The sequence below is a fragment of the Cornus florida genome, unplaced genomic scaffold (genome assembly GCF_030987335.1).
Source record: "Cornus florida cultivar Cherokee Brave unplaced genomic scaffold, ASM3098733v1 CherokeeBrave_3.0.0_Hap2_Chr11, whole genome shotgun sequence".
Lineage (NCBI taxonomy): Eukaryota > Viridiplantae > Streptophyta > Magnoliopsida > Cornales > Cornaceae > Cornus > Cornus florida.
In genome coordinates, this window is record NW_026775581.1 from 126,332,279 (window position 1) to 126,343,162 (window position 10,884).

At 37.6% G+C, this 10,884-nt stretch overlaps 1 protein-coding gene across 1 annotated transcript; it reads left to right on the forward strand.

Moving 5' to 3' along the window:
* Window positions 1-264: 264 nt before the first annotated feature.
* Window positions 265-1,436, forward strand: LOC132282083 (uncharacterized). The gene is made up of 2 exons (XM_059783712.1): window positions 265-647; window positions 776-1,436. The coding sequence occupies exons 1-2, from the start codon at window positions 265-267 to the stop codon at window positions 1,434-1,436; spliced, it is 1,044 nt and encodes a 347-aa protein (XP_059639695.1).
* Window positions 1,437-10,884: the final 9,448 nt, after the last annotated feature.

The window sequence follows — 10,884 nt, forward strand, 5'->3', positions numbered from 1 at the left end:
TTTGGGCTTCTCGGTGCATCGCTAGGGAATCGACCTCGACCCCACCAAAGCTCGTGCAATTACAGATATGCCCCGCCCTTGCTCCTTCAAATAGCTTAAAAGTTTTTCGGGCAAAGTTTCGTATTTGCATAGGTTCATACAAGCTCTCGCCGAAGTCTCTCATCCTTTTAGCATTTTGATCAAAGGCAATGCCAAATTCCTTTGGACAGCGGCTCATCAAGCAGCCTTTGAGAAGATCAAGACCATTCTTGCCTCCTCACCACCATGCACCCACCTGTTAGGGAGCAGCATTTGCTTCTCTATTTCACTTCAACTGATAAGTTTATTGGAGCCCTTCTTGCGCAAACAGTCGACGGGCAAGAACGACCAGTCTATTATCTCAGTCGCCTTGTACGCGAGGCTGAGGCTCCCTATTCAGCCATCGAGCGTCACTGCCTCGCCCTTTTTTTCGCTACACAGAAGTTTAGACATTACTTCATGGCTCATCACATCCATTTGATCACAAAGTGCGACCCGTATCGACACGTCCTCTCTAAGCCAATCATCTTAGGGAAGGCGTCGCGATGGCTTTTAGCTCTTTCAGAGTTTGACATTACCTGTTATGCACCGCAGGGTATTAAGAGCCAAGCTTTAGCATATTTGCTCGTGTAGTTCCCCGAACAGAGGCATAAGCCCCTCGACGAAGCATTGCCCCTTGATGAGCTCCAGGTGGCTGCCATTGCAAGCAGTCACGGCGAGTGGAAACTAGCTTTTGATGGGTCTTCCACTAGCACAGGTGGAGGGGCAGGCATGTTCTCACCTCGCCAACTCAGCAGGTCACTGCGGCTGTCAAGCTGGCCTTTCGTTGTTCTAACAATGAAGCTGAGTATGAAACACTCATTCTTAGCCTCCTCGCAGTCCTCGACAAAGGCATCTCACGCTTATGTGTATGCGGGGATTCCAAGTTGGTTGTTAAACAGGTAACGGATGAGTATGCTATAAGCGAGCCTTCGTTCACATCTTATCGTACCATTATTCAAAAGCTCCTCATGAGATTCTCCTCCGTTCATTTCTTACATGTACCTCGTTCCAATAACAAGTACCCAGATGCCCTCGCCACATTAGCTTCGAAGCTGACCATTACAGATGACATGACTGAGATCCGCATCACAAAACGCATTGGTCCAGTTACTATCGCTGAGCTTTTCCTGGCCCAAATTGTTTCGGACAATGATTGGCGAGCCCCAATCATTAGTCAGCTCAAACAGCGGACAGGGTCACTACCTCTCACACAATTGAAATCATTCCAGCTCTTACAAGGACTGCTCTACTTCCACCTGCCATGCGGAATGTTAGCCAGATGTTTGGGCCCTCGCGATGCTGAGGCAGCTCTCATACCAACTCACGAGCAGCATTGTGCTACACCTTTGATGTTGTACCGGCGACTCCAACGTTAGGGTTATTTTTGGTCAGATATGGCAGCTCAGGCTAATACCTTACAACGCACCTGCCCGCGATGTCAGGCTGTAATGGATGAGACCGAATCTTGTATTCTCGAGATAGTTGATTGGCGTCGCCCGTTCTTTGATTTCCTTGCACATGGTACCCTTCCAGATGATAAACAAGCTGCTGCAAAGCTCAAAAGGAAGTCCGCACGATTTGAGATTCGGGAAGGTGAACTCTTTCGTCGAACCCTCAATGGTACGTATCTGCGATGTTTATCTCGCAATGATGCCATGGAAGCTCTCAAGGAGGCTCACCAGTTAAAGCATCAAGACTTACGCAAGCTTTTCGCGTATTTGTTACAAAAGGGAATTTATTGGCCTATTATGGAGCGCGATGCCAAGTCTCATGTACAAAAATGTCGACCTTGTCAACATCATCATCACCAGATCCATACACCAGCTACACCCCTCCATCCTATCGAAGTCCCTTGGCCATTCCACACATGGGGGCTGGATCTTATCGGGCCAATCCATCCACCGGTGCGAGGTCACATGTGGATTTTTGTTGCAACAGAGTACTTCATTAAATGGATTGAGGCGATCCCCCTTAAGCATGCCATCGGTGGGGCCGTCGCGGCTTTCATATAAAAGAATATCATTTGCTGCTTCGGAATCCCTCACTGCCTTCTCACCGACAATGGTACTCCTTTCATTAATCATAAAGTCAAGCGATTACTCAGGCAGTACAATGTCCAGCATAAGCGTTCATCGCCATATTACCCACAGGGTAATGGCCAAGCAGAGGCTTCAAATAAGAATCTCATTCGAATCTTAAGTCGGACGCTCGAAGAAAAGCCTAGCACATGGGTAGAGCAATTGCCTCTAGCACTTTGGGCTAATCGCACTTCCGCCAAGAGCTCCACAGGTCAAACTCCGTTCTCTCTTGTCTATGGAACGGAAGCTGTTTTGCCCACTGATATTGCAGTCCTGGCGGCGCAACTCGCCTTACGCAGCGAGGTTCCTATGTCACAAGATATTGAGTTGGAAGCCCTCGATGAGCAGCGCGAGGTAACCCTGCAGCACCTCCAACAGTACCAGCGCAACATAGCGCGAGTATATAACAAGCATGTCTAACCTCGACAGTTCCAACCAGGCCAGCTCGTTCTTAAAGTTGCTCTACACATTATGCGCGGCCTCTCAGCTCTCAAGTTCTCACCTAATTGGGAGGGCCCCTATATTGTTAAGACATCTAGTGATAGTGGTTATTGCATACTCGAGGGCTTTGATCATAGCCCCATTAATAATGTCTCGCTCAAGCCTTACTTTTGTTAAACTTTGCTAGCCTGAATGAAAGTTACTGGTTTTATTCAGCTTGGTGCATGACTTGAGTTCTTAACAAAAAAAAAAAAAAAAAAAAAAAAAAAAAAAACACAAAGAGTGGAATAATCACAAATTTTTCTTTTCATTCAAGGTTGTTCGATTACAATTGTGAAGTCCTTGACTCATGTTTACATCAATAATCAAAAGAGCAACCTACAAGTCTAATCCCTATATGATGACAGCAGCGAGTAATCATCATCGAGCTCCCGTGAGTACACTGTCAATACTTCCAAGCTCTTTCGCTCTTGTGCAAGCTCCCCCTCCAATTTGCCAATATGAGCCCGTACTTCTTGAAGGCGTGGTGCAAGCAGTCGCTGCTGCAAACACTTCTCAGCCACAAATAATCGTCTTCGCAGCCATGAAATTGGATCTTCGAGCCTCTAAACATCATCCAATAGGAGTGTAGCCTCCTGGATGAGGTTTTCATTGGTCGCGCCCTGCTCAATTTCTACAAAAACCTCCAAAATTTTGCAAAGGCATAGGTACATTGAGTGCCGCACATATACAAGGCGCGATGATAGAAATTGCACAACCTCGGGATGATGTGCAAGGGCTGCCTCGAGGAGTTGTACATAGGCGCGAGGGAACGGCATACCCATCCACTCCACCTCCGCGCTAACAGCTTGTGGCCCTGTGCCACTCACAGCACGTTGCTCAGCCCCCAAGGTTGGCTCGCTAAGAGGGCGATGAGTCCTTTCTGCTATTGTTTGCTCAATAGTGGGAACTGTGGACAGCCTCGCTGGGGTAGCAGTGGCATTCACCACAGTAGTCTCCGCTTGTGGCACCGGGAGGATTGGTGAAGGTTACAACTCCGTCAAATGAGAGGTTTGAACCCTCTCCTCTTGCAACGCCTCTTCACTTACCAGAGAGGCCTATTCTATCTCCTGTGTCTCTAAATGTGAGGCTTAGGGGTCTCGCTCAAAGGCCTCGCCCCTTTCGGAAGAGATGTGCTCTCCCATCTGTTCATCTCTAGGTTGTGAGGGTTCTCGCATCTCCATGGGCAAGCTCGAAATTATATCTGTATTCGCGGGGCCACCTCTACATTTTTGCCCCTGGGTGACCCAGCTGCAGCGTAGCCTGAACGACTTGTTACCTCAGGGTTTAGGGATTCTGACCCATTCTCAGCCTTTACTTGGGCATCATCTCGAGACATATCCTCCCCCTCTTGGGGAAGTACTGTGTCCTCGGCAATATCAGCGCTCGCTTAAGGTGGCGTTGTAGCACTTACATACCCTGGCATCATTTCTGCCACCTCAGCGGCATACGTGTGCACAGGTACGTCTTGAATGGTGATAAGAGGCGAGACATCCAGCGCGAGCTCTTCCATTTCTTCCTCTCTGTTGACGTGTCCTCCTGACCATAACAATACAGGGCACTCTCACCTAAGGCTTTCATAAAATCAAAAGTAAGTAAATTTAAAAATTCACTGTCAGAAGCTAGTACCTCGCCTGAGCTTATATCATGGACAGTGGCATCAATTCCACCATCTCGCACCCAGTGAAGCCTGCGCGACACCCCTTGCCCTGGCCCAAAGGCTGCAGCCATCGAGCCATGCTCTCCAACGAGAGGCTGTTCGCCATCATCTTCAGAAGTAGTCGTATCCTCACTCTCAGTTGGTTCATCCACGAGTAGGATTCTGCTCGCTGAGGTCATGGGTCGAGATGTACTTGGTGCTGGAGGCCTTACCCTATCCTCCCTCACGTTAGCAATGGCTGGCTCTGCAGCACTTACAGCTGCGCGTTTGCTGGGGGGGGGGCAAGGTTTGTGCATGAAGTTGCCCTCGTTTTGCGCCTACGGACAGGCACTGGGGCTGCCTCAATGGCAGGATTAGTGGTTGCCGTGACGGGTTGAGAGGATTCCCCTTGTTGCGTTACAGTGGGTGCAGGGTCAAGCGCGAAGTTACAAAGGTCCCCCTTGTCAAATTCTATTGGAGGCCTCGGTGAATGATCCCCTGAATAGATCACCAATGCCTTTGCACGATGGGCAGGACTCTGACAAAAATCTTTCCAGCTTGCTAACTCTATTGCCTATAGCGAGCGAGCTGTCTCTGTACATCTCGGGACCCTGCCTCTTCCTGGCAGGAAGACACCGCCAATTCCTTCGTGGAGTAGTGTAATACCCCTAATTTTAAAAGGATAGTCTCAGTATTTATTTATTTGTTTTAATTGTATTTTTAATTATTTAATTGATTATTTAACTAATTGCTTATATGTTTAATTGAATTATGTATTACTTGATTATTTGATTATGTGTCTATGTATTATTTATATTTGTCTATGTGTTAATTGTTTAATTAGCTTATGTACTTAAATGGTATTTTGATTAATTGTAAATTAAATATTTTCTTTTCTTTTATTATTTTATTTTATTTTTCTTTTATAGTTATGGTTAGTAGTAATGGGCCAACCAATTGGGTCCCATGGACTACTTGGATAAGAGGGTGGATGTGTATGGATTATTACCAATGGATAATTGTGTATGTATATATATTGATATATATTATATACATATATAAAAAGGAAAGTAATTTATTAATTACTTTTATGGTAACTTGGGTAGTAATTTTTATTCTGATGTATATGTTTTATATTTAAATAATAAAAATATACATAAATTTGAGATGTGTTATGTTTTAACTTACTTTATAATATTATGGTAACTTAAGTATTATTGGATAATCCATTAAAAAATAATGGAATGTGTATAATTTATTTATTTAATAAACATATACATAAATTATATACTTAACATATTTTACTTACCTTTTTAATATATATATAAAAGGGAAAGTAATTTATTAATTACTTATATGGTAACTTGAGTAGTAATATTTAATCTGATGTATATGTTTTATATTTAAATAATAAAAATATACATAGATTTGATACGTGTTATGTTTTAAGTTACTTTATAATATTATGGTAACTTAAGTATTGTTGGATAATCCATTAATAAATAATGGAATGTGTATAATTTATTTATTTAATAAATATATACATAAATTATATACGTAACATATTTTACTTACCTTTTTAATATTTTAATATATATATTTTTTAAGTTGACTTGGATTGGAAAAAGGGTTAGGGTTATTTTATTTAACCTATAAATATATACCTATAGGTTGTAAAAGGGGGTTAGAAATATTCACGTGATATATTCTAGAGAGAGAGAGAGTTAGAGAGTGAAGGAGGAAAAAAACCTTATAGAGAGAAGATCAAAGAAGAAGAAGTTTAACTTTCGATCCGAAAGTTTAAGGCAAGTTCTTATTCTATCTCTTTCCCTTTGATTCGTGTTTCTATACATGCCTAGGAAATTTTAGGATTTATTAAACACATAAAATTAAATAATTATGCATGTTTAATTGGATTAGAATATAGGTTTTATGAAATTGGTTCATATCTGTTCTTGTGTTATGAATTGATGAATGCATGATTTTAATTTGATTTCCGGTGTGAATTTTTATATATTTACATTATGTATTTTTCATATCTGTGAAATGATGGAACGTAGAAACATGCCTAGGATTCCTGAACATTAAATAGGAACATGCCTAGGATTCCTGAACATTAAATAGGAACTAGGTTTGGGTTTAAATAAATTTAAATAGACTCAATCATAATGGTGTTTGCTATTTGAATGTTTTAAACAAACGAATGGATTTAATCTTTTAAAATGTTTTAGCAATTAAGATTAAATGTGTTGGATGAATTGGATATGGAGAATACTTATTTGACGGTATAATAAAATATCATCATGTATAAGATTCAGTTTGTGCAGGACATATGATATAGGAAGCTTAAATAAATAATAAGTCATTCCTATTTTGTGATAACTTGATATCATATTACCATAGTTATTTTTGGATTGTTTGATGTATTTCCTTAATCGTTACATCAATTGTTGAATTGTGTGATTTAATGCACCGATATGGGATGGTGGCATTCTACGGACGGATTAACTTATCAGTTAAGTCCTACCTATTTTATATAAGGGAATGGATTAACTAAAACGTTAAGTCCTACTTATATTCAAGTCAGGTCAGCTGAATAAGTTGAATGACTTATGGAGGATTAATTTATTATATAAGGGAATGGATTAACTAAAATGTTAAGTCCTACTTATATTCAAGTCAGGTTAGCTGAACAAGTTGAATGACTTATGGAGGATTAATTTATACTGGATAGGATGGTTACTAGATTATATATATATAAGTATGATGCCATGATATAAGTTTGAGTCTCAGGATCAGTAGTTAGGGCGCGTATATTGCCAGGGATGTGTAGCTAGATATAGTGTAGTTGTGTACCCTGGTAGGTCTAGGTACTCATGCCCACTATATGTGCGTTTTGTATGTTACCTACTATTCAGGTTGAGACAACTCTATAGTCTAGTGAGATTCCTTTAGTGTGTGTGTATATATATATATATACGGACTACTAGTTACTGTTGGATTGACTAGGATGTATATGTGTATCGGATCTCTACTTGGACTGTAATAGAGTAGAACTTGTTTGTGGGCCTGACCCACCATTATTTTTCAGGTGTTTGTCAAGAGTAGAGGTTGTTTGCACTGAGCGGGGATCAGTCTACTTCATTCTTCTGATGTTACATAGGAGTTTCTTTATGATTTAGTTTCCTAATTTAGACAGTTATTGCTGACATTTGTTTAGTTTAGATTTTCTAGAGGTCCACACAGTATGGATTCCCGAGTTGTATTTTGAAGGATCAGTTGTATCAGAAGAGTTTATTAATTAATAGAAATATATTCTGAGGTTTGTTATTAGATTATCATTTTAGTTTCTTGTCAGCATTTTATTGATTCTTCTATATTCTTTTGCATTCTGTGTTCGTTTATTATCAATTTGTTTTGATATCCTTGGGTTGGCTAGGCCCATGCCCGAATACCCAAGGATATCAAAACAAATTGATAATGAACGAACATAGAGTACAAAAGAATAAAGAAGAATCAATAAAATGCTGACAAGAAACTAAAATGATAATCTAATAACAAACCTCAGAATATATTTCCATTAATTAATAAACTCTTCTGATATAACTGATCCTTCAAAACACAACTCGGGAATCCATACTGTGTGGACCCCTAGAAAATCCAAACTAAACAAATGTCAGCAATAACTGTCTAAATTAGGAAACTAAATCATAAAGAAACTCCTATGTAGCATTGGAAGAATGAAGTAGACTGATTCCCGCTCAGTGCGAACAACCTCTACTCTTGACGAACACCTGAAAAATAATGGTGGGTCAAGCCCACAAACAAGTTCTACTCTACTATAGTCCAAGCAGAGATCCGATACACGTATACATCTTAGTCAATCCAACAGTAACTAGTAGTCCGTATATATATATATATATACACACTAAAGGAATCTCACTAGACTATAGGGTTGTCTCAACCTGAATAGTAGGCAACATGCAAAACGCACATATAGTGGGCATTAGTACCTAGACCTACCAGGGTACACAACTACACTATATCTAGCTACACATCCCTGGCGATATACGTGCCCTAACCACTGATCCTGAGACTCAAGCTCATATCATGGCATCATACTTATATATATAAAATCTAGGAACCATCCTATCCAGTATAAATTAATCCTCCATAAGTCATTCAACTTGTTCAGTTGACCTAACTTGAATATAAGTAGGACTTAACATTTTAGTTAATCCATTCCCTTATATAATAAATTAATCCTCCATAAGTCATTCAACTTGTTTAGCTGACCTGACTTGAATATAAGTAGGACTTAACATTTTAGTTAATCCATTCCCTTATATAAAATAGGTAGGACTTAACTGATAAATTAATCCGTCCCTAAAATGCCACCGTCCCATACCGGTACATTAAATCACATAATTCAACAATTGATGTAACGATTAAGGAAATACATAAAACAATCCAAAAATAACTATGATAATATGATATCAAGTTATCACAAAATAGGAATGATTTATTATTTATTTAAGCTTCCTATATCATGATGATATTTTATTATACCGTCAAATAAGCATTCTCCATATCCAATTCATCATACACATTTAATCTTAATTGCTAAAACATTTTAAAAGATTAAAGCCATTCGTTTATTTAAAACATTCAAATAGCAAGCGTCATTATGATTGAGTCTATTTAAATTTATTTAAACTTAAACCTAATTCCTATTTAATGTTCAGGAATCCTAGGCATGTTTCTACGTTCCATCATTCCACAAATATGAAAAATACATAATGTAAACATATAAAAATTCACACCGGAAATCAAATCAAAATCATGCATTCATCAATTCATAACACAAGAACAGATATGAACCAATTTCATAAAACCTATATTCTAATCCAATTAAACATGCATAATTATTTAATTTTATGTGTTTAATAAATCCTGAAATTTCCTAGGCATGTATAGAAACACGAATCAAAGGGAAAGAGATAGAATAAGAACTTGCCTTAAACTTTCAGATCAAAAGTTAAACTTCTTCTTCCTTGATCTTTTCTCTGCAAGGTTTTTTTCCTCCTTCCCTCTCTAACTCTCTCTAAAATATATCACGTGAATATTTCTAGCCCCCTTTTACAACCTATAGCTATATATTTATAGGCTAACTAAAAAAACCTAACCCTTTTTCCAATCCAAATCAACTTTAAAAAAATATATATTAAAATATTAAAAAGGTAAGTAAAATATGTTACATATATAATTTATGTATATGTTTATTAAATAAATAAATTATACACATTCCATTATTTATTAATGGATTATTCAACAATACTTAAGTTACCATAATATTATAAAGTAACTTAAAACATAACACGTATCAAATCTATGTATATTTTTATTATTTAAATATAAAACATATATATCAAATTAAATATTACTACCTAAGTTTCCATATAAGTAATTAATAAATTAGTTTCCCTTTTATATATATTTTAAAAAGGTAAGTAAAATATGTTATGTATATAATTAATGTATATGTTTATTAAATAAATAAATTATACACATTCTATTATTTATTAATGGATTATCCAATAATACTTAAGTTACCATAATATTATAAAGTAAGTTAAAACATAACACGTCTCAAATCTATGTATATTTTTATTATTTAAATATAAAACATATATATCAGATTAAATATTACTACCCAAGTTACCATAAAAGTAATTAATAAATTACTTTCCTTTTTATATATGTATATAATATATATCTATATATATATACATACACAACTATCCAAATGTAATAATCCATACACATCCAACCTCCTATCTAAGTAGTCCATGGGACCCAATTGGTTTGTCCATTATTACTAAGCATAACCATAAAAGAAAAATAAAATAAAATAATAAAAGAAAAGAAAATATTTAATTTATAATTAATCAAAATACCATTTAAGCACATAACCTAATTAAACAATTAACACATAGACAAATACAAATAATACATAGACACATAATCAAATAATCAAGTAATACCTAATTCAATTAAACACATAAGCAATTAGTCAAATAATCAATTAAAACAAATAAATAAATACCGAGACTATCCTTTTAAAATTAGGGGTATTACATTCTTTCCCCCTAACAAAAGGAATTCCATTCTCGAAATTCGCCCTTACTTTCTTCTATTATGTTTGGAAACTGTGAGCGAAAAATATCCTCCTGTTGCCAAGTAGACGCAACCTCACTATAAGGGCTCCACTTAACTCCAATATACCAAGTGGTATACAGAGTTCCTACATTTTAAGAAACATAATAATCATACGATGTGTAGGTTGTATCAAATAACAACGTAATCCTCCCATGTCGACAGGGCACTACAAGAAATTCAGGTTTTAGGGACAGTCGAAACTGTCCCTAAAAGCCCGAAATCCGTCCCTAAAGGTCAAATTGGTCTGTGACTAAAAGTAGCGTGCCAAAAGAGTTTTAGGGACGGTCAAAGTTGACCGTGACAAATACTCTGACCTTTAGGGACAGTTCTTACTGTCACAAATAACATCGTCCCTAAAACTTATTAGGAACGGTATAGACTGTCCCTAATAAAATAAGAATTAGGGAC

What these genes read in the sequence shown, in the direction of transcription:
- LOC132282083 (XM_059783712.1), top strand. Translation starts at nt 265, where the DNA reads ATGCACCCACCTGTTAGGGAGCAGCATTTGCTTCTCTATTTCACTTCA. An exon ending in GCTTTAGCATATTTGCTCGT is followed by an intron (nt 648 to 775) that starts GTAGTTCCCCGA and finishes CCACTAGCACAG; the next exon opens with GTGGAGGGGCAGGCATGTTC.